Source organism: Neopsephotus bourkii, unplaced genomic scaffold (assembly GCF_033783945.1).
Source record: "Neopsephotus bourkii isolate Nb327-2 ecotype Australia unplaced genomic scaffold, CSIRO-AGI_Nbou_v1 NB_1615, whole genome shotgun sequence".
Lineage (NCBI taxonomy): Eukaryota > Metazoa > Chordata > Aves > Psittaciformes > Psittacidae > Neopsephotus > Neopsephotus bourkii.
This window is the reverse complement of record NW_026902090.1, coordinates 6,277,559-6,302,500: the sequence shown is the minus strand read 5'-3', so window position 1 is coordinate 6,302,500 and position 24,942 is coordinate 6,277,559. Positions and strand designations below refer to the sequence as shown.

At 39.5% G+C, this 24,942-nt stretch overlaps 1 protein-coding gene across 4 annotated transcripts in view; it reads right to left on the bottom strand.

Annotated features, from left to right (window-relative positions):
* The window catches only part of VTI1A (vesicle transport through interaction with t-SNAREs 1A), a 272,171-nt gene that overhangs the window by 2,387 nt on the left and 244,842 nt on the right, over nt 1-24,942 (bottom strand). For all 4 annotated transcript variants that reach the window (XM_061372685.1, XM_061372683.1, XM_061372686.1 and 1 more), the window contains one exon: nt 1-1,419. This exon is cut by the window's left edge and continues 2,387 nt beyond it. Coding sequence is in view for 2 of the 4 variants with exons in the window: in XM_061372683.1 (XP_061228667.1) it covers nt 1,326-1,419 (94 nt within the window). In the remaining 2 variants the exon portion in view is untranslated. The remainder of the gene's footprint in view (nt 1,420-24,942) is intronic.

Sequence of the window (24,942 nt, the reverse complement as noted above, 5' to 3'; positions counted from 1 at the left end):
ATAAGAATTTGGTGCTCAGTTCCTACCTAATTTGGGGGGAGTTTGAAAGCCACCAGCTTCTTTTTATTTTGAACATCTTTCTGAAAAGATTTTACAGCTTTAGTTCAAGGGCTTAAAATCCCTCTCAATTTGTAACGTTTGTAAGGGATTGCATATAACTAATTTACAAATTATCATGGAAATCATTTTGCCACATCAACAGAAATAGACCTTTTCTGGAGTCATAAACTTAATTGTAAGCCAAATGACCTAGGCCTGTCTATAGGAGAAGCACAGCCAATAGGAAAAGAGAAACAGCTCATTTACACACAGGTAGATGAAACTATGATATATTATATCAGCTAAAGGCATGTATAAATTAACATTTGTACAGTTTCTGTTTAAAAAGGGGAGTATCACATCAGAATTGAATACACTGAAAATATCTTCAACGTGCAGTCGCAACATAGTCAGGCCAATATTAAAAATCCCGATTTTCATTTAATGCACTATAATCATGTATTTGTTGCTGAACTATTACTTTGCATCTCTTTTCAATCAGCAATGAACAGATAAGTATCTTTATAAATCTTCAGTAAGGGTCTAGTGTGTATGCTTATCAGTATGTATATCAATACTGGAAGATTTAAAAGAGACTGAATAGATGGGCTGTGGTCACAACTACATTTTGGGTACGTAATGCATTATTATGTTCTTGATGAAAGTGGAGTTGTTTTGAAAATGCAGAAAAGAAAGCCTATTAAAGAAAAAAGTTAAATAGAGTGCTGGATCCACATCAGATATTAAACATCACCCTAAGGTTGCTCTCTTGTTAAAACTAACTACTCTTCTTAACCATGTTACATCTATTACAGTAATTCATGATCGGGAGTTAGTCACAGGAGACAGGTTCACTTTCTACATCATTTGGTCTCTGCTTTACTTATATTCTATATCACAGAAGGTCAGATACTGCTTGATATTCATACACCCCATGTAGCACAAGTGCAAAGACCCTCTTCTCTGACTTAACTTACAGGCTAATTGTCTGGGGTAGAATTCAACACACGGTAAGTCTTTTTAAACCAGAACAAGCCTTCACCCCAACAAATATTAAGCTTCTGAAAACACTCAGATAAAGACAAAATTGTAGGAAAAAATAATCAACGTCACATGCCACCAACTATGCCATCCATAATACAAAATATTTTACACCACTTGCACCTGAGCTGAAGAGTGGAAAAGAGAGGGAGACTCTGTCAGTGCAAGAGAATGATTCATGTGACCACTTTGTCTTAATTACTCAGAACAAGCAGTTTGTTGCTGTTTAGTGAAGAACAAAGATATCAGCGTCCCCTGACAGAAAGAAAAATAGCCATCATGGTGGTGAAGATGATGATGACTGCCAGAACCACGATCAAAATCCGGTTTTGGATGATCCTGAAAAACAGTAGAAGAGAGGAAAAAAAAGGTGAATAAAACCCCAAAATAAATCAAAATAGCAGAACATATATATATATATACACACACACACACATATATATATATAAATCATAAAAAGAATCACACAGATAAATATCTTGGAGAAAAGACATAGTCCCACAAATTTAGGATTTTTGATACCATTTAGGGTATATTAATTGTTTTTCACTTCTTTCAAAATCCAGTGCTTCCAAACATTTCTTTATGCAGCTATTAAATCCAACTTTTGCATCCAGGAAAGAATTAGACTTTTCTTAATTACTTGTATATACATTAGGATAACTGAAATACAGAATGCTACAATTTATTATCCTTTTAAGAACATATGAAATAATTAGCCTTCAGTCGATGCAGTCCAAGGAGGGTGGTTTGTCACAGTAAATACAATCGTATTTTTTAAAGCTATCCTGAAGTCTTCACAGCTTTTTTAATCTGAACAGAAACAGTTTATTAATTTTCAAGGGATTTTACTATTAAGGTACCAGATTTCAAGGAAACACATGTCAATGAGATACTTACTTGTACTAAAATACCAAGGGAAAAGTATAAAAGATAGTTTTGAAGAAAAGGATGATATAAAGAAGCAAGTGTCAAACTGTGAAGCTGATGTTGTAAAAGCATCGCCTGTCTCTGTAGCACACCTTTACTTATGGTAATAGGCAAATGTTACATTTTCTATGTAGCATTAAAAAAAAAGGAAATTAGTAATAATAAAAGGATGCCAGAAGTAGAAAGTACTAATATAGTTCGAGCGCTTGATGGGAGAAATCCCTGCTTCTAAAATCACACAGCACATCACTTCAGATTTTGCCTGAAATTAATAGGTCAATTAAAATGAATAAAAAATTCAACAAACGGTAGAATTTGAGGCATTTTAGGGGAGGATTTGGATTGTAAGAATTCAGAGTTTGTTATTCCATTCTCACGGAGGAGAAAAATATTGTCACAGGCTTCATGAAAGAGGAACTTTAGCAAAATGTATTTCTACATGAAGCGTATCATTGGAATTGGAGGCGTACAACAGAAAAACCCCAACAACCAAATGTAACACAAGCACCCTAAGTTACATTTTTTCTTGTGCTTCTGCAAGCCAAACCAAAGCCTTCACCACCCAGACAATGGTAAGAAGAGGTAAAACTGTTTTGTGAAATGTCAAAGTAAGTACAAGGCTCCAACTTGAAGACAGGGAATGTAATGTGTTAAAATGAGCATATTTCACGCAGTGAAAGAGAGGAGAAACTCTAGAGAGCAGAGGGGAGTTTTTCTTCGTAAATGTTTTTCATTTGGATGCGGGTGGATATACATATAAATTACATTGGAAAGAGTAAAGAAAAATGCAGTTTTAACCAACTCCAGCCCTCTCCTTACTTACCCCCCACCTAACGAAAAAGCAGTAAATGGATGGATGAAAACTGTCACATCAGATGGACACCCTCCCCTGTGACACTCTAAAAGGACTAGCTCTCTATCCTCCTGACAGGTTACAAAATGATCACATTTGCTGACACGTCTTCCGCAAAACTGCTTTAGTGTTTGTGTCCACTTTCCTAGCAGGAGATGAATGGGCTGCTTTGTCCTCATTTATCACTTAAAGCTGAACTAAGATCTGTCTCGTTTATTTTTCCCTTCCTCACTAGAAAGGCTCAACCACAGCATTAATTCTTTTGCGATGACAGCTAATTCAAACTTAACAGGCAATATTTACTCTGCCAAAAGGATGAGGAGGAGGGAGGGATGTTTCTCACTCCTTTTTCTCCCCTAAAAAAAAAGAAGTGTAGCAGGCTAACAAAATAAAGCTAATTAAGGGCTTTTGGTTCTTGTTGGTTTGCACTTCAGTTTAACACCTGAACTTACAAGCTTCTCTTTTGTGGCGGGGTGTGACATTCTCTGCCAAACACCTGATAACAAACGATTTGCCCAGGCAAATGCATGAAAACCAGAATATATATTTACTCACTCACTCCCATCACTCCTGAAAAGACACTCAGCAAAATTGAAACTCAGCAGTGAAATAGATTAAAAGCATGAAAACTCTTAAAACATTCAGCCTTAAGTAATACACAGTGCAGCTGGCTTGACAACCATTTTATTTGTGGGATGTGGGCCCCAAGGCATCCATAATGCTAATTTACAAAGGATTAACTGCGAGTGAAACTCGCTTAATCTAACACATAGTTAGGCAAAGGCATACATAACACACTGAGTGTTTAAATCAGCTCCTCCTATCTCCGGCCCACTGAAAAAGGATTTCATCGTCTGAGACTGAAAACTAGAGAAAAATTAAAAAAGCATCGAATCCTCCAAATACCTTGTTTTTTAATACTCTGGCAGCACAATCCTGACCGCAAGATTATTTAAGCAGTGTCCCTAAAAAATCCTTGTGAGGAGCACATTGAGCGAGGCATGCTGCCACCTGTATCTGCTAATTGAAGGTTCACTTACGGTGTGAATCTAGGAAATACATATCAAAGTTCAATTTCCAGGAATCTGAATTATTCTGCACAGTGCAGCAAAAGAATATCACATTAAAAGGAACAAATTAATCATGAAATAGGATGGATGTTATCAACAGACTCCTACGCTGAAGCATTATATACTTTTAATATTCAAGCCCACAGTTAAAGATTAATTTTATGTCTTTAAAAAAAGAATAACATTGAGTTTTACTGTTTTACTTTCAAGTGAGCAAGCAAAATTAAAGTAACTGCAAACTGCAGAAGGATGAGGCTAGGAGGAGAATGACTGAGCTGTTTGGTGGCAGCAGGATGGTCTTGAGGGGGGCTTAGCAAGCAATGAGTGTTGAAGTCTTGGTCTGGGAGTTGCTGCTCAGACAGAGAACACAAGTTCTGGGTGTCAGCACATTTCAGATCTCAAAGTCAACAGGCAAGGGTGACCCTTCAGAGCAAATAAAAAATCAAGAGGAAAGGGGACTTTGAGTGATCCAAGACAGTCAAGCCAGCTCACAGTGGTAGAACAATGGTTGGCATTGGCAGGACCCATCTGTAGAGAAGCCTATAGTACTGTCACAGCCAGACACTGCCAGTGGGTATTGCTCTAGGCAAAGCATCAAGAAATTGAAGTGGGGGAGGGAGTGATAATACCAAAGGAGAAGAAAATGGGGCCTAACATTTGCTACAAAAAATCCCAAAGGCTAACATGCTCACAATAAGCAGATGATAATCTTTTATCTCTATTACACCTTAAATTCAACTAAGTATGGTGAAGGAGGAAGCCCAGATTCTTCTTTGAAAATGCAAAGCATGTTTACAGGGTAAATAATTTAAGAAAGAATATATACTTGAAAGGAGACACCCATTGAAACATCCATGGCTAAAATGCCTGAAGGCAAAAACTTGTGCATTTGCATGCTGCATTTTATTAAGTTAGCACACTGTAGCTTTAAAAGAATGCATGGCCAAATTAAGAGGAATGTGTGACTGAAACATCAAGGATTCCTCAAGTTTACATTATGAATCATAGTGCTGTTGATACGAGATGAATTAACCATTTAGCTGATGCAGCGTAGGCACTGAAATCACACCAAGTTCTGCTGCAGCCCGGCGCTCCGGAGCTTGTTAACAGCCAATGTCTACTGTTCCTTTCATACTCAAAACTCTAGGAGCACAAGGGCTCATTCTGCTTTGAGTTAGAAGAGATGAAAATATGTGCTTTTAAACCAAGTTCCATCTAGTTTATCATGGACAGCAGCCCAAAACATTTGGGTGCAAAACCACATAGAAACAGTAACTAAAGCAGATGTGAGGGTAACGTTAACTGATGCGCTGGAAGAGCACGCTGGGCTAACAACACAAAGCTCATCCCACTCCTGATGAGTTTCCTTCTGCTCCTCCCTTCTAAATGCCTGACCCTCTCTCCTGGCTTCTGGTTGCAGTGCCTAACCTCCGACCACTGGTGTGCTGGACGCTCCCTCCAGATAGTGCCAACTTTGCAAGATGAAGAATGACACTCTGCTTTTGGGGGTCACCGCTTTGTTGCACACAGGGACCACTGCTCTGCAGAAGTCCCATATCCTGTACCAAACACTGATGTCCCTGGCGAATCAGTTCGCCCCACTTCCACCATGGCCAAAATTGTGCTGCCTTTCCACGTTTCGAAACCCAAAATGATTTGCTCCTCTCCATAGCTTCACGCACACATGCACACAATGGGTCTAACTCTGTGACATGTTTAGATCTGCTCCATATAAACACAAAGCAGTTCCCGAATAAGCTTTTGCAAACCTTACATTAAGGATGCCAACCGTGTTTAAACCTTTTTACAAAACTGCATTCATTAGCAGGGGAGTGCACGACATCTATATGGGTTCAGCCTGATGTCTTGCACATGTCTTAGTGCCTGATTGACCAGCGTTGAATAATGATGCCTTGCCATTAAGCACTGATGGTACAATAACAATTGTCATGAAAATTAGCAATCTTGGTAACATGTTAACAAAATACAGGATGTAAACGAACCAGCGCAGACTGTGGGTGCATAAAGAGTTTTGTGTCCTTTACTTGAAATAATGAAGACTACAAATAGAATACTGCAAAAATTTCTTACAGAAGCTCAACTCTGACACTGATCCAAATAAAAAAAAAATACAAATGGCTTGAAGGATCAGTTAGCACACATTCATTACAACACAAGGCTTTATTCTTGAAGCAAGCATCTTGAAAAATAGTGTCCTCAAGAACACAGACTGATTGATGACGGAGCACTGTCCAACAGTGTTTCACTGTAATACATGTATTTAAGATTTACCTAGAGGTCATTCCTATCAGTTTACTGGGTAGAAAGGCTGGTTCTCTGTATACAAGGCTACAGTTTAAATGGCCACTTTGAATACTTAGCTATTGCATTTTTGGGTGCCCCATTATTTGTGATGGGCATTAGTTGCTAACTTGCAGGAAAACAGGTGCATGCAGATCAGTGGTAAGTGATTTTTAAGTGCCCAATATTCATGTGTAAATCAGCAGATTCAAACAAACAGAAAGTGTAAGTCTAGTCACTTAGGGAAATACATACTGGGCAAAACTAAGTGTGAATTTAAACTAATACAGCTATACTCAGATACCTTCTGGACAGACACCATTATTACTATATATAATGACATCCTTGTTACAATATACCAGGAGCTTTCAAAAGGGAGCACTAGACCCCACACAGGGGAATAAAATGTTATGATTGGTAAAGAAAAGCCTTAGATACATAATGATAAATCTCTAAGTTCAGGGTATCTGGGGGCTGTTCAAGTAACTATTCATCTTTCCCATCTTTTGGTTTAAGAATGCTTTTCTTAAATAAAAGCAACTGAAAAGGACCAGACAGGCTGTGGCAAAACATAAAGACGTGGCAACCTACTGAAATAAAAGAGTAAGAGAGCCCTGCCTCGCAGAACTACAGCTGGTTGGAAGTATCTGACTTGAGACATTTTTCATCATTAACAACTGAAATTAGCAAACAAATACCAGTGCAAATATCTGCACAAGTTGCATACGACTCCTTGGCCCTCTTCTAGCTGACCTCGGGGAAAGTGAAGAATTTGGAGAATACTCAAGGTTTTTTTCCTCTCCCCCGCCCCAAACTCTGAAAATACGTCCAAGTTCTTTGTGTTCTCATGCCAGAAGAACTGATTACATTGCAATTGACATTGTATATTTAAAGGTGAAAAGGCTTTGGGGGCTGGTGGAGAGGGGATGGGAGCCCCCCCCCAGCTACTTCATGCCAAAAGGACCATGCTGCATGGGTTCCAACTCCAGTCTGCAGATAGGCCATTCTCAGAAGAAGTCTATTTCATGTTCGCTGAACCTCTTCCCAGATGAGCCTCTTTGTCCTCTGGGGACAGGGGCTCTAGCTTCTTATGTGTAAGAGCTTGGAAAAAACCCATTAAAAATTGCTGAAAACTAAGCAGATAATGAAATTATAGCCTCAGAAGTGGAAGAATGGAGACTAAAAACTGATGGCATTTTTCTAGCTGACTAGCAGGGGTTTTGTGAAAGAGGCAGGCCATACAAGGTGCCTAAGATATTGTTGTTAGGGCTGGGAGCTGTGCAGAGCTATGTCCTCTAGCTTTAGAGTTCAGTCTTAAGGACTAGGGCTGTCTACTTGTAACAACACGGATACCAATCTCTAGTTATAATATTACACTGAAACCACATCAATGCGTTTCCACCTGGGCCTTGAATGAAAAAGAATGAGTCATGTAATAACAGGTGCAGGGAGGCAGTCACACTATTCAGCTTTAAACATCTAAATTATATCTAGCTAATCTCTCTCAGCTCCCTGTGTATATAAGCTAGAGTCCTGCTCTGAACTGCCTTCTCTTTTTCCTGGCTATATATGCATCCCAGTAGAACTAGTCATTTAAGTTAGCTCGCTAGGTCAGGTGCCTACAGATTAAGGCAAAATCATACAGAAAACATGTTCTTGTACTGTAAAGTGTCTGTAATCTTTAATCAGAAATATTGAGATGAATATTGAGAAATATGAGAGATGAAACCGGTTAAACAGAAGATGTTCATCATTACATTAGCCAGTAAATACCTTAATTCATCATCCCCCTTTAATGGATCCTGTATTTGCACATAAAATTATGAGCAGAATCAAATATACTTCTCCTTTGACAGTTTTTCTGGAGGAGTGAGAGATAGGAGAGACATCCCTCTCTGGGATGAATGCCTCCTGAAATGTAGTGGGCTTCCTTGCCTCAAGGAACTATGTCTTTTACCTGGCTGTGTCATCTTCTGACAATCTTACTATTCAATTTACAATTTAAAATTATGTTTATGATACGTATTAAAATACCTATTGATGTATCTAATACATAACTGAAATCTGGCAATGCATTCCAAATATAACAAAAGTGTATGAGCAGCGTTGGAGTATAGTGCTACTTGGTGGCCGTCAGGATTACCATAGCTCGCAGGAGCCCTTTCTCAAGGAGATGGCTGTCTCAGGAGGTGCAAATAGTACCCAGGTGGTCACTGCAGCATAAGGACAATGAGGGGGGAACTGAGTGGCCTAGGACAGACAGATATCCATGGGAATGATTGGAAGACAAGTGTATGCAGACTTTAGCATGCAAACTGCAAGAATAGGGAAATCCTGAAAGGGGACCTCATGGACATAGGACCAGAGATAAAGAGACAAAAGGGAAGGGCCCTGTGCATCTCCTACTAGCTCAGATTTTATTAATTGCTTATTTTCAAACCACATGGGAAGGCATTTCTAATGGACAAAAAGTATCCCTTTTCTGATGAGAGACCCTGACAGGGAATATTTCTCTGCACAGTTGTGATGTAACTTCAGCTTTCTCCTGTCTCCATGTCCACTCCTTCCATGGAGGGAACCAATTAGGTTATTACTGTCATTAGGAAGAACAGCGGGTGGCTTCCGGGGCTACAGAAACTCACCAACCATAACTGGAGGAGGATTAATTCATTTCATGCAAAGCAGAGGCAACACCAGATCTCTCTGGCAAGTCTAAATGAAGATCACATGTGCAGGGGCAACTGCAAGTGGAAGGATTCAAGGTTGTATTAATCTCCAGCCAGCCTTTCTCAGGGTACTGAAGTATCAAGAAGAACAAATCACACATTTAGTCACCTGAGCATGACTAAGAACCATAGGCCTTAGCAAACATTACAAGCGCTTTAGAAAGAGCTTCGAGGGAGGGTGGATAGCCCAGCTGTCAGTGTAATGGCATTCTTTAGCACATCAGTTGCACTGAGCCCTGGTCCCCAAACAGTTAATAGGAAAAAAAAGAAGGCCCAACTCCAACCCCCTTGTCAGCACTCAAAGCTAAAGCAAATATTTCTCCAGCAGAAGAAATGTATGCAAGCTATAAAATGACAAGAACATACATGATCACACATTGGCTTTTATGATATATATAGTTAACTTTGCATTCTGTGCAATTCAAAGAAAACAAAAATGGCTAAAGTCTGCATTTTATCAACTTGCATAATTATTAGAACCCACTAAAATATATATCTTAAACAGGTCAAAGAAAGTAACATCTTTTTCCCAGCCTCACTTTAATGAATGACTTATCTATTGCTTTTAGGTGCGATGAAGTTGGAGACTGGACACAAATACCTTCCTTGTGTTATTTTCTCCTTATCACACCATATTTGACTGGGCGTCTTTTTGTATGGCAAGTTTTCTACAATTGTCTTAACAATCTTGACCTCTTTTGTAAAAACCCGAAGGCATCTGCAGCAATTGTTCCTGAAGACATGCTATCCAAAATGTTACCATTTCATGGCACTTCTTGAATGATAGAATAGATATATTTTTTTTGTATATATTCCTCTTTTTTTTTTTTTTTTCCTCAAATGCTATAAAAGAAAGGAAAACAATCATGGCTAAGGCCATTTGTGAGATGGCATTAAAAGAGCCTACTCTGAGACAGATAAAAATAATGAGAATCTTTCTGTCAAGAAGGATTTAGAAAATATCACTAGCATTATTAAAATTTAATTTTTTACTGTGCTTTTTGGTTCCCCCTTTTCCAGTGATAATGAGCAGGACTGCACACCTCCACAATGCTAGTACTTGTTTTGAGCAATAAATTCAGCCTTCCAGTCTGAAGACATTTCAGACAACAATTTTGACTGCTATAGGCTTATTTTTCAACCTTCTCTGTGCTTTGAGTCTTCCGATAAAAACCAGTTCATAAGCTAATTTTCCACAAGGCCAGTGGAACAAATAAAAATCAATTTTTGCCCAACTGGTTCAGAGAAAACCTGGGAACAGTGAAGACAGAACAGTGAAAACTAAAAAGAATCGATGTATTCACAAATGGTTTACCTGATCGAGAACTATCAAATTAGTTGACAGGAGATACTTGCCACTATTATTTTCTTTTCAGCATGTTACAGTATTTCTATTATGGGAGCAGAAATGCCTCTACTTTGTTATGACCTCAGATACCTTGGTTTAATAACCACATCGAGCCTCCATGCATTCTGTAAAACTACAGGGCACAGAGTCAAAGTGCAAGAGCACTTGAAGATCCAGCAACCGGAGGGACCAGCAAGCCCAGCCTGGCTTAGGGTGGGTGTAAGTCTTCATGATCTCATGGAAGCAGGGAAGATTCCTCTTTCAGTGAGCACAGGGAGACATTCATGACCTCAGGCCAACCTTGTCAAGAGGAATTCAGTCCATCAAGAGAGGAAAAAAGTTGTAAAACACTGCCCAGACTTCCCTCCCCATCAAAACCCCCAAATGTTCAGGAGCACGCTGAAGACTAAGCAGTTTACTATCTCTTGGAGAGCAGAATACACATTTCTCCAAAGATGGAAATCCCATTTGTAGACTTCAAAACTATCGAATCTCAAGTTGTGACTCGGGGCACTGGCTTTAATATTGTAGTCCAATCCATTTCATCATCTTCTCCACTAACTACTGGGCATTGGTTTTTAAACCGCAAGGCCGAGAAGGGATTGGATAGGTGCTTCTGCCTGTCTGTCTGCAGCCAGAAAAATATGTCTGGAAAACTGATTGAAGAACAGAATCTGTTTTTTAATACAAATTAACCATCATTCCCATGGAAATAAATTTATAATTAACAAGCTTAAATATTAAGGAAGCTATTTTTAAGTAGCTGTAATCTTCACCCTAGTATGTAGCATTTTATACACTCCTTCATTTTTATGAGTTGGCATTAAAATGTGAGTCATTTTAACAGAAAAAAAAAGGATTAAGTATGTTACTCTGAAGTGAAGCTGCCTATTACCTATTTAAAAATATTATAACGCACCATGGAGACATAATTTCTAGGGCCAAACAAAACATTACTCAATGAAGAAATAGCACGAAATATAAAATATTCAGCTGAGGAAGGGTATTTGGAGTTAAGCGGTTTCATTGCCAATAAACAGCATCACAGTAAATGGTGTGCATGTAGAAAAAAAGTATACTTGTCCTTCACTGTTTGAGATGTAACACCTTAGTATGAGAAACTAACGAAGATACTGCTTGTCCACAAAGTACATACAGGGAGAAACTAAAACCCACCACACATTTTGATTCTGAATCTCTTACCACTGATGCTAATTTCCTTATGATATCTGCCTGATTTAGAGCTAATCTTCTGTAAATTAACTCCTAATGCTGTCTGAAATAATCCTCTTAATGCTGGTCTGTCTGGAGTACTTTATATCAAATACCATGAAATACACAGCCATACACAAGGCATATAGCATTTGTAGTGCTGTTGGCTGCTCTCAAGTATTTGTTGTGCCATGAAGATGCGAGCATGGCGCAGAGCTGCATGGCCCTGGGGCAGCTTTGGGACAGCACAGGGTCATGATGCTCTGGTTGTCCTCTTCCAAGGGGACAGCACACCAGGCCAGCAGGGAGAAGAGAGGCCCTTCTCCTAACAAAATGGTTCAGGGAGGGGAGATGCAGCCCCACGCTCCAAACCTCCCACCTCCAGCAGCACATGATAATGAGAAAAAGTAAACCGCTCAGGCTTTGAGATTTCCGGATGACAAGATCTGTGTTAAACAGCACTAATTATCAGCTGGAAGCCTAATCTGATAACTGGTTTGAAAAGACAGAGACAGACAATTTTGTTTCTTCAGACGGGGAAGCTATTTTTAAGGGTGTTGCTTCAGCTTGGGCCAGCTTAATTATTATTGTCAGTGTGCTAACTCTGTATTCAAAAAGATATTTTTTCCACTAAATCCACCAGAACAATTTTCTCCCCCAACATTAATTTAATGATACAGCCGAAACCCTAATTGATATTGGTGAGCAATGCAATTCCAACATATTGTTTTCTTGGGTTTTGGAACATAAATGGCAGGCACAACTTGGACTGAATGGACCTCTTTATGTTTTAACAGGCGGTTTATTGGCCCAGACACTAACGTATAACAAGCACAATTGCAAAGGCAATACATTTTTAATTGAAAAATTCATGTATTTTTACTATGAAAGTGACTCAAATAACAAGTAACTTTGTCAGGTAAAGGGCTTTTAAAACAATTGTTTTATATGGAATGTTGTTTAGCAATTATATCCTCACCATAGCAAGCACTTATAGGAGGCTATTAAAAGAAAAAAATATGCATTGTTTAAATCATACTTTACTGGAGCTTGCTTTTTTTTACTATATTAAAGAACAGATAAAGCACAGTGATCAGTGAGCCGTATGTGTCCAACAGCCCTTCAAGAGCCTTGTGGAAATGTATAAAACAAGCAGTGATACAATTCTTTGCCAAACACCGTCATAAATTTTTTATTTGGCAGCTAACATTCTCACTAGTTTTCTTGGCAGCAATTGGGACCTTTAGCAAGAAAGGTGCAGGAGAAAAATACCTTGTTTAGAGATGTTTTCAACACTTTCTGGGATTTTTCAGAACTTCTGCCTGCAGCACATTTTACAACCCCAGTCTCCAGTCACCTGATGAGTAGGTGGTGGTTTGAAACTTTTTTTTTTGGTCTAATATAGACAGCCTACCACCTCCCTCTGGCCTTCAGCCTAGGATGTGAGAGCGCTGAGGGGGGCTGTATGTGTTCCACTGAGATACAAGTGGTTGCTCTTCTCTGTCTAGACAAAAAAACCCTTGAAAATAATATCAGAATGTACCTTTCATAGCTCCTGATACTATCTGTATCTTATTCCCGGATGACAGAGATAAATGAAAGGCAAACATGTGCTGATTGCTTTTGCATTTTTCTTGGGAGATCTCTGCAGAAAAGCTGGTCACAGGTGCAGCTACCCCGGTCAGCCTGAGAAACAGAATAGTGAAATACATTTCTGTACCCAGACCCGCTCTTGCAGGGTTTGTTTTGTTTTGCTTTTAAAAAGAAAGGATATACTGAACTTGACATCTGATGCACAGCCTTCCTCCGTGCACCCAGATATGTTGGTGCATCGTATGTGTGAAAACATGGCTCCAGCAGTACTGTGGTTTGGGCTATACAGGGCAGAATTACATAGCAAGCTCCCACCAATGCACTTCTGGAGCAGATGTTTCGTGTTTTGGTATTTTATTGCTTCAGAATATAAATAAGAAGAACCTATTTTACATCTCAGCAACTTCCTCCAAAACTTTCACAACAATAAGTCCTTCACATGGACATAAAGGAGTTTGTCTTAGATGTAGCCCAGGAAAAGCACCTTTTCCTTATTCGCCTCAAATTAGGAAGGTTGGAATTTAGGTTTAGACAGCATAGATTGCTTTAAACACAGGCCTAATTAAAGTAATGATGTTATACTTATGAACACAGACTAATAGGCTTCCCCACGGCTTGTGTTCCAATTTTGCCTCTCGTGTTTACCAGGGGCATCATCCCCCCCAGGAACTTTACAGAGCACACACAGACATCTAGTGGTAGGTGAATACACTGCAAGCCTGTCACTGCATCTGGCACAGCTCGACTGGGGACACAGAAATTATGCAAGGTATCTCTGCTACAGCTGTATGGATGGGCAATCAAACCGGGAGAGAACTGCTCCCCTTGATGCCATCGTAGGTAATAAAGTTGTTTTCTTGGCAACTCTGGCTCCCCAGATTTCCCTAGTCATTGTCTCTTTTCAATTCAGAGCTTGTTTTGCCTTTCTTTTGATTACCTTTAAATTTCTTTCTCCTTGTTACTATCTAATTCTACTTAGAAACTGAAGAGCTTAATTATGCAATGTTGTTGGAAAGGTTCTCTGAGCGCGGCTGCACACAAGGAAGTCTACTGGAAAGGGCGCATTGCGATTTTACAGGCAACAAAACACGCACACAATGAAAAAGCCCACGGTCAATAATAAATTTAAATTACTGCTGGAGGAATCTGACTTGCTCTACAGCCCGCATCAATGGAAACATGCCTAAAACTTCAGTGAGGTTTGAGTCCCACATCTGCAAAGGAGATTAAGAGCCACAGTTTTGCACAGCGCAGTAAGAACTCGGTGCCCTGATTCTGCTCTGCTACACCATTTTAAATCAAGCGGTGCTCAGTGGTGTCATAACCCTGTGCATCTGTGTCAGACCCTGTGTTGCAAAGGCAGACTTGATGCCAAGAATGCAAACCAGATGTTGCTTTCCTAATGTTTTCTTGTTGTCATTTAAGTTGTTTTTGTGGGGTTCTGTTTTCATTTTGGTGAGTGAAACAGGTCGGCAGGACCTTGCAGAGGGCGGACTGGAGGAATGCTTCTGCACCTTCCTTTTTACTTTGTGTGCATGTGTGAATATGCATAGACTTTGAGTAACAACTGGGAAAAATCTTTCTTTTTTAAAGCTTCATTTGAGCTATGCTCTGTTCCCTTGGGGCAAAGTGAAAGGTAGCTATTTGCGGATGGGAAAAAGGGCTTTTGTGAACAGCAAAACTGCATCACCAAACAGCTTAAGAAAATGATTTTTTGAAGTTATTTTTTTTTACTACTATTTTAAGAGGAAACAGGGATAAATATATCTTTTCTTTTGCATGTTGGCTCATTAACAAATTTAGCAATAAACACTTTGTAATTAAGTCCACTAGTTTACTGCTATCCAGAAGTTTCTCAATACGCTTTCCACAGAAGGTTTTGGAAAACGTAGAACTAAGAAACAGTGAAGGCAAATCCCAACAGCTTGCTCAAGAAAACCTAGCCGAGGCTTAAACTTACTTCTGAACACTGAAACTTGAGATGCCATATCAAATAAGCAGCTCTTTTTCCCTGAAGAGGAGAAACTGGGTGTAGCTAACCTAGTGCATAATAGGTTTATTCTCATTCACAAAACAGGAATCACTTTATGGCCCCAAAGTAAAACTAGCACAGAAGTATACTGGCAGATTTGCTGCAGATGTGTGTTGTGACACGTATGCAGGGAATCTGCTATTAATCACATGCTCAGATTTTAATATTATGTAGGGTAATGCAGGCAATCATTATGGGGAAGGTTCTGGATTCATAAAAGCCTAACCCACAAATGGGTCTTTTAAATTTAATCCATTTGAGCTCCCTCTCACACTGCACCAGTTGAATTCCATGATTCACAGCCCCCCCCCCCCCACTCCCCATTACATACATTTATTTCAGTATCTATCGATTTCCCCCATATGTTTATTTCAATATCTATTGCATATTTCTTTTTGTGTTTGTGCTCCGCTCCTTTCCCTCTGACACATGACAGTTGTTGTGGAAAGTGTAGCTTTTCAGTCCTCCCGTTTACTGGACTATGACAGGAATGTTCTTGTTAGAGGGGCCTGTTTGCAAGACCCCTGGACACGTACCCAGCACAGGAAACAGCCTGGCTCAAACGCTGGAAAAGCAATTCTTCACCTGAATCCTTCAGAATTTGTGTCCAAATACAACTAGAACCTATGTATCCGTACCCGGGCTAAGATTACTATGGACAATTATACCGTGGAAATGCATTATTCTGACAAAGCAATCAATCACGTTATTTCTCACAATTTCAGTTCACCCCTAAAATTTTCCTTACCTCCAAAGCCAGCTGGATATTATATTACCAAAGCTGTTGAAAGGGTGTAACACTAACCATGAAGCCAAAGGCCACTAAAACTATGCAATGCATAAATTTTTATTGTTTGCTCAGCATTGAAATCTCATTAGGGCTCATAACTCATCGGTGCGCTGCAAACATTTGCATCTGCTGATCATGAGAACTTAGATGGAATGCACACCTTTGGCTAATTTACTTGTTATGTTTTTAGATGAGACCATTTGTGTTGCTTTCTATTTTTTTTTTATGCAGTTGTGAGTTAAATGTCTACTTTTTAAACTAAATACATTAAAAACTTTCATTTGCAGTTTCTCAAGGTTGTTCTGTTGCTGGCAATGTTCATGATCATCATTTTAAAAAAGCTTCACTTGACTTAGTATTCAGGTTAATCATTGTTTGAAAACTGTGCCCCATAGAGCATTTCACTTCATTCATCCTCTCTGCTTTATGCACTCACATTTTAATTACATTAAAATTTGTCCTCCAATTAGCTTTCATTAAAGTTTATAGATTACAGCAAAAATCTCCACTGAGTTGTGCTTCAAAACTGTGCCTAAAGTTTAAAATGAAATAACTGTGCAAATGAAGTGATTATGAAGATTATTACTATGCAAAAAAACATCAGTCGCTTCTTGGTTTACTTAAGCATTTAACTCTGTAATTTATTTTGCTGACTTCAATGCCTCTGTGTTCTCCAGAGTAGTCATCATAATAATACCTTACAGTTACAGGATACCTTTCATTCCTAAGGATCCTTAGGGGCCTGATTCTGCAGTCTTAATGCACACCAGTAGTCCTGTTTTGGAAGTCCCTGAAACTATTTGAGCAAGTGCTACTCACTGTATGTGAACCAGAACCCAACTACAGGTCAAATCTTGCTTTCAGATACACACATAGCATTACTGTTGATTCATAGAGGTCTGAATGCAAACCAGATATGAACATTATGCAAAAAGTCCTTTCACCTACGTCTGCGTGAGATGTAGCAGCTGTTTAATGGTGCCTGGTTACAAACTCACCTCTTTAAATGAGTCTGTGAAGACAGATAGTCCTCCCCTATCCATTTAAAACTGCAGAGAAAACTGAGAATGCAATTAGCCAAAGAGGAAACAACTCTGTAGGACACTGGGGTTGGGGCGGCATCTCTCCTGTCACTCAAAGTCTTCAGATGTGACGCTGCCAAGTGGGATGCCCAGTTGCTAATGCCTTCTGCACATGCAAATTTACTATGTGCTGAAGGCAGCATAAAGTTTACAGTTTGCCAGGCAGATCCTACAACCAGAGTGGACATTTACTCTGGAGCAACCTCTTGGTGGAACACATGGGATTCTGTGTTAGAGCAGAGCTCCATAGAAATGGATCTGTTTGCAGGAAATTCTCTTCCAATAGCAAGAGCTATAAATACATACACATAATTAATTAAAAAAAAAAAAAAAAGAGATATGCAGCCAACATCTTAAAACTAAAAATAGAGATGCTTGGGTTACAAAACCAGGGACCTGTCTTTGCTCTAGCAACATATTCCTGATAGGAGGAACACAGCTGAAAACAAATACTTTACTACAAATGCAATGTAGTTTATGAACATGAGAGAACAATTGCAGCAAAATGCAGGACTGCAAAAGGCAGTCTTTCCTATTTTTCATGCACTAATTTCTTGACCTATCACTAGTAAATCTTCACACCATTGCAGTAAATACCAGTATTCCTACTTAGCAGAGGGCAAAACTAAAGTTCAAGGGTGTCAAAGGCTAGAGGGCAGTTTATAGTTTCAATGTTCTGACTCCAAGCCCTGTACTCAAGCCAAGACCATGTTTCCAAGATGCAAAGCATCCAGCAGCAATACTAATTTTAGGAGTCATGCTCAGGTCTATCCCTTCCTCCCCCTACTCCCACCTCCTCCTGGTGTTCATTTCTGCCATCGTGTTGCAGCATGCCAACCTCAGTTGTGCTGATTCAACAGCTTGTGGTCCATGTGATGAATCAGATCAAGCAACTGATCCAGGATAAAAAAAGAAGAAGAAAAGTGTGGGAGAGAAGAGCTGTTTTGCACTGGATCAGTTCAATTTCAAGGCATTGACTGGAGAACAGAAGTGTCCATGAAAACGAGAAAGCAGCTGGATGCAGCATAGGGGCAGGAGTGAGTAGCTCTGGGAGCAGAAGATCCGGTTGTTGATGGTTTTGTACCACAGAACTGAGGTCCAAACCACTCTGAAATAATTCCATCTTCATGTTTCAATTCTATAGCTCTCCTTCCTTTTACCTTCCTTTGCCTGTTTATTCTGAGGAAGAGCATAGCTACTCCATCCTACCTTTGCACAACAAATTTGCACAAGGCAATTCAGAAACTGGAAGTATTTCACTTTCTGCAATTAAGGTCTGGAACACCAAGTTTGTCTTCTCAATTACACTGACTACACTGCAGAAATACTGCTCCATTTCCTCAGTAGAATTGTCACATTTCATAAAATACAAACTAGTCATGCTTTATGTCAAGAGTGCATTTACAAATATTTTATAAAGGATTTAGATGATTAAACATATATTGAGACAGTTAATCAAATTTAAGAGGCTATTTTAGAGTTCTACAGATCAAGCAGTTATTTATAATCCTTGTTATTGCTTTCTACCTTATATCCACCCCTAATGTACACCATCATAATACTCTGCTAACTCTTTATGAATGACTTGTGTTAGCAAAATAAAATGAAAAAAGCCCAAATCCTGTCATAAGGAGTAGGTTAGAGAATTAGGATATTGTGATTCCTAGACTAAATTAATCAGATCCAAGAATTAGATCTTTGGAAGTAGTTAGACAGTCCATGCCATGATTTAGATACTTCAAGGCCTGTATAAAACTCAGCCTTCATCACTCTGCACATGGGACTTAGGCAGTTTTATAAAGTTGGCCAAGTGTCATGTGAAAAGGCACAAATGATGAAGTAACTGCAACAGCTGAGGAACACATCTTTTCTTCAACAAAACATCAGCATCATGACAGGATACTTAAAGCTTCAGTGCTTCATGTTGGTTGTGAAAAAAAAAAGCCCAACAATGGAAGCCTTGAGGAATGCTAAATATAACTGGTATCCTTACAAAATACAGTCTGCTCAGTTAGAATGGAATGAGAAAATATTTCTTGTGATTTTATTCAGTCATTTCAAGCAGCGTCTTCTCTTTTTAATAGATTTAACTTGGTAGTGGACGTTTAGAACATTTTCAATGAAGAAATAAACATACATTACTTTTTATTGCACTGTGATTTATAAAGTTTAAAAAAAGGAATCTATTTTGGAACTATAGTGTATTTGGTGCTATTTTTGCCTAGGAATGGAAACTCGAACTGGAAATAGAGTCATTCATTCACACTTACAGGATGACATCCCGTTGACAGGCATGCAAACTTGGAAAGGTGCTACACAGTCACTCTTAAAATACTATACTGTATTTTTTTTCCCTTCTAAGCTTCAATTAAGCAAATGTTAAAGAGGGATCAGTACTTTGTTAAGGCTAAGGGTTCATCATTTGCAAGAGATCATCTTTCAGAAGTACAAAGACAGAAAAGTCAAGGCACTAACTGCTAAATAAACCGTTTTCACAACAGAAGTGGCACCTTCAAGCCCCTCTACACCAAGATGCTGTGCTGCTGAGGTTCTACTCATTCAGATTTTGATTTTAAAGAGCATTTCCTTGATATGATCAGGAAGGCCATCAATCCTTCCTGCATGGTAGTTGGTTATTTGCACAGAGTTTTGTTTGTTTTTCAATTCAGGGAGAATGAAAATCATAAAAAGGTGTGAAAATACAGTTGAGATAGATATCTTCACAGATTCTAATATAGCTAGAATGCTGTTGGTGCTAACGAGCCCTGAGCAAGTGATCCATGGCTGGCATGTTCTGCCAAACAAACTACAACTACAGAAGAACCAAAAGTAAAACAAGCAACTTTAAGCCTCCTGAATTTGTGAGCCTGGGCCTAAGGGTTATATCTGTACTTGCACCCACAGGCTTGCTTCCAAAATGCACCCAAAACTGGAATGACCTTTCTAACAGGAAGGAAAGAAGAAAAGATTCCATGTGAGAACTAGCATTTCAAAATGGTAGAAAGAGCAAATGGCCATAGAGGGGTCCCCTCTGTGTCACATTCCTACAAGAGGACCTCGCGAGACTTCAGCTCTATCATATCTGAATCAAAATGTCAGGACTGGAAATCCACACCAAAAATCATGCCCTCTGAAATCGAGGTATATAAACCTCTTGGCTTTGCTTTCTGTTGTGATTCTCCAGCCTGTGCGTGCCTCTGCAGTGCCAATTGAGATGTGCTTTCCTTTTTTCTTGCAGAGAAAACCTCAGTTAGCCCCAAATTTTAATGACTTTAAATGATGTGCTCTGTAACTCCTTTTGCACCAGCTTTGTTTTTTTCTGCTGGTTCTAAAAAACCCTTTGACCTGCTCCTAAGAACACCATTTCTATTTCTGTCACCCCAAATTAACAAATGAATGAGGAGAGGGGAGACTTCCCTGTCTCTCCAAACCTTCACCCTCCAAGTCCCTCTGCCTCATTGCAACCCTGGTGCTCTAAACTAAAGAGATCATTAATGGGCTGATTCCTCAATGGGACATCAGCACTTGCTTAAACAAGATTCTGAATCATGGGCTAAATGGTGGTGGGCAAGAGCAACTATTTATTTACTTTGTGCAGTCTCTTAGGATAGAATGGATTTATGGCCATCAATTTTAAACAACACTACTATTGTCTCTTCACATTTTACCTGCCTCCATTATTCATTTACGTTGATTTTGATTGATGAAGACAGTTTAAAAAAGGAGGGGAGAAAGGAAGAGGGGGAGAGGAATACTTTGACTGTTTGGTCTCTAATTCCTGTAAATCTACAGTTCATACTGCAAGAGTATTACTCAAAAGAAATGTCAACTTTCACATTTTGGAAAGGGTTTTTCCTTTTACTAGTCTTTCTTCTTTTGAAAGACTGGAAGTAGGGTGCAAGCAAGGGCTTCTGATACATATCTAATCACTGCAGAGGCTGCACATCACACTGCAATCAGCCATGAAAATCAATGTTGGTCTTTCTAATGAAAAGGTGTTAAGACCTGTGCAAAACCTCTTTTACATATTTACTTCCTAAGCCATGGCTAATTAAGTTTTAGGCTGGTTTGATATATCAAAAATTGCTTGGATCACAGAATTGAACCCAAGCAGAGTAGCTATGATTTCTTGACTCAAAGTGAAAGCATCTGCCAGAAAGCTCCTCTTCTGACTGCATGGAAATCATAAAGAAAAGGCCCAGCTTTGCCTTGTTTGCTTCCAAATATATGGTATTTACTGACCTCTCATTAAAACATCCTGACAGAATACAGATTATGAACCATCCGATACATTTCTTTCCTTGGGAGGCTTACGTCTGAGGCCTGGGGGTAAAGAGATTCCGGAGAGTCGTTTAAATTCAGTTCACGCCTCTCAAAGTTTTAAATGAGCTTCTGAGCAAGCACTTACAAACTTGCCAAGCTCTCTGCTTACTTAGGGAAAAAAAAGAAAGAAAGAAAAAGACAGACACATTCACCACATGTTTGCATCTCTCCGGCTCGGAGATCTGCCCCCGCACATGCTGACTGCAGTGTTGAACTGACTGCCCGTAGCCAAGGGAAGCCCAGTACCCCTCTGAATATTTGGCTGCAGGATTTCCTTTCTAGTTCCACCACTTTTTGAGCTTTAAATAGTATGAGTTATAATATAGCAAGAGAAGCAGTGAAAAAAAAGGACAGATACATTGCTAATAAACTATCATTAGATGTTAGAGTCACCACCACATTCAAGGATCAACCCCTCTACTGCAATTTTTGTGTCTAAAATGTTCGTGTTTTAAAATGACTGCAGATTCGGGAACAGAGCTTTGCTCATCTTTGAAAATGTGGGGTTATAAACTTTATTTGTAAAAAGGAAAACTTAGAATCATAGAATCATAGAATAGTTAGGGTTGGAAAGGACCTTAAGATCATCAAATTCCAACCCCCCTGCCATTCTTCCAAGAAATAATAGGTGAAGGGAGGAAGAGTCTGTGGAACTGCTGAATGCACAAAAACCTGCTGCTTGACCACTTGGTTCGTTTTACAAAGCATAATTACATCTGCCTTTTTTAAATATTATGCGGTTCGTATTATTACTTTCTGTACCACCTTTCATGTTTCAAGGGAGTAGGCTGCTACTAACTGGTGTGAGGAAGAAACTCACTCTAATTGCTCAGTATTTCTGCAGAGACTACAATGGCCACTCCTGGAGATGGATAAAGAATGTGTGCAAACCCCACCATTTCTAGCTCTTAAACTTCCATCTTCCCAATTTTGACTTCTCAAAATTATCTGCTCTTAATACGACACAAGTTGTCAAAGGCTGTCAAATAAACGATAAACTCTCAGGAAATAAACATCTCTCCTCTAGTAGGTTTGTATATATTGCTGCAAAAGGGAAGAATTCTAAAAGTAAATAAACACATGGGAGGATTAGAGAAGCAATAAACAAAAGCATTTCCTCATTTTGAATTTGAGAAAATAGGAGCCTCTTTCCAGCCATTGCCAGGAAATATTACTGCACAAAGGTGAAGTTTGTGCTAGCTAAAATATTATTTAAAGCTAAGGCATCTGGACAAGCATTCACACATACATGCACCCATGGACACACACACACATAACACGTATATCCCCATTCAAACTTTAAATCAAGTTTCTACCATGCCATTATGGATTGATGGGCAGAGGATTTTAATACCAGTTTGGAACAACACAGGCACAGGGCTCCTTGTTTCAAGATGATCAAGCTAATGCTGAAACCTTTTAGTCCTAATGAAGGAGTTTACAGGGTTCTTAATCCCTGCACCCCACCTCACTTCTCCCGCAGTCCCGCTGAAAGCTTTTAAAACAGTCCCCAGCACTAACATGGTACAGAGCCTGTTGAACATGCTGATCTGCTCATGATTACTCTTTGCCACTGTAAAACAATCTAACTCCTCAAGTGAATGGAGTCTGTAGCAACAATGGTGTTATTGACTTGTTGCTCCAGCTCTATTTAGTTATTACCCTCGAGGCCACAATCAATAGACTTTGCACCAAGTCAGCCTAATAAATCCCAGGCTTTCACTGGAGCTTTGCCAGGAACTGCTAGAAAATCTATGGCAGTCAAACACTTAGAGTATGAATAACATAGAAAGCTGTACTGACAGCTGTATAAATTAATTAACAAGGAATGTTCTTATTCTTTTAAGAAGATCATAATGCACGTTTACCATGATTTAAGAAGTCCCAGGTAGAGCAACAGAAAAATTACCTCTGTGCTTTCATTTAAAATAAGAATCAAATATGATTAAAACCCAAACAGCTTCAGACTACTTTTTCCTCCCTTTGATTACTGGATGTGCAAAAATCTGCATTCGCATTATTGCTGTGGCTGCTTAATTATTCCAAGTTAGTTTTAAAAAGGAAGCTAGCCCAGCAATGACTGACCACTTAGTGTGAACGGTGCAGGCATTTTAACTTGATAAATGTTGATTGTTGTGTGCTTGTGTTACCATATCCTGCATCTGCAAGAGGGATTTAAAATTGCATTTGTAATGCAGTGATTAAAACAGAAACAAAAGGAAGGGGGGAAACAGTTGTTCAAGAAGTAAGAGTTTGGTCACTAGTGGATTCCAGGTTCTTTCAGTTCCTCCTGTAATAAGCAAATATTGTGCAGACTCAGCTGCGAGGTGCCTGATCGCAGTGTCCGGAGACACGCTGAACCTACTGTAGTAAAAGCTTGGTGCCAGCCCTGCAACAAAAGAATCTCATTTTTGCACGTTGAAAACAAATGCAACAGATCAATAGGCTCTTACAACTGATTTGTTGCCCCAGTGGCACTTTCTGGGAGCATTCAGCTTTCCTAATGAGGGTCACAGCTCTGACGGGAAGCAACAGGCAGGCTCAGGCAGCACTTGACAGTCACTGCACAGTGATGGCTTGTGGTGGTGGACCCAACCCTTGGAGAGGTGAATGCGTGAGACTGAGTCATGGCAGCCTTTGCATCTTAGGCAAGAGAAGCTTGGACAAGGAAGAGCTAAGCTGTGCAGTTAGAATGGGAATGATGAGAGTCATCTCCATGGCAGAACCAATCTTGTGTAAGGTAAGGAAAGGCAGACCTGAGTGGAGATTTCCATCTCTGCTCTGCCCACCCAGGGCTGAAGTTACTGCACCCTCATATCCTACTAGACCACCCAGTCAAGGTGTTTAACCCATCCCACTCCTGGTGATGGGTTTGTGAGAGGCCCACAACAGCAACCAAACGTGCCCCATCTAAGGAGGGGGTGACATGCAGATACTTTCAGGTGGAAAACAAGGTGCCTTTCACCACCACACTTTGTGAGCATGCTCTCGCCCTGAGGATGGACACCATCACCTTCCACAGGTGGTTGTCATAGTCTTTTCAAACAATTGGATTTTGAGTGGTCATTTTGGTACTGCTCATTACCAGCAAAGACACAGATGAAATTCATTTCATATCTCTCAGTTTGTCGACAAATACATTTGGTATCAACTTTTAAGTCCAGAAGTAGAGCTTTCAGGAACTTCAGTGGTTCTAGGAATTGATGAAGCAATTTCTATTGAAGTTTCCAATTTCGGTTTAAGTCCTTCTGCCCCAAAAAGGCCTCATGAGCTTTTTGGGAAACAAAAAAAGTTACACTTTGCGTTTATAACTGACCTCAAATGTTGAGGTTCTTTCACTGCTTCTGAGCACTGCTCCTCCCTTGTCCCTTTCCATTTTAAATATGCCGGATGACTTTGGTTTAAAATATCCCTTTCTATATAGACATCTGTAAAATATACATGCATCAAATAAAGGAGCTGCTTGGGAATTAGGACATATTTTCAAGAATAGTAAGTGAAGTGGAGAGCCAGAGTTTCTGAGGGCTCAGTGCTGTAAAAAAGGCTTAATTTTATTATCAGATGAATATCTGTCCTTTCAAAACATGACTTCACTTTTACAG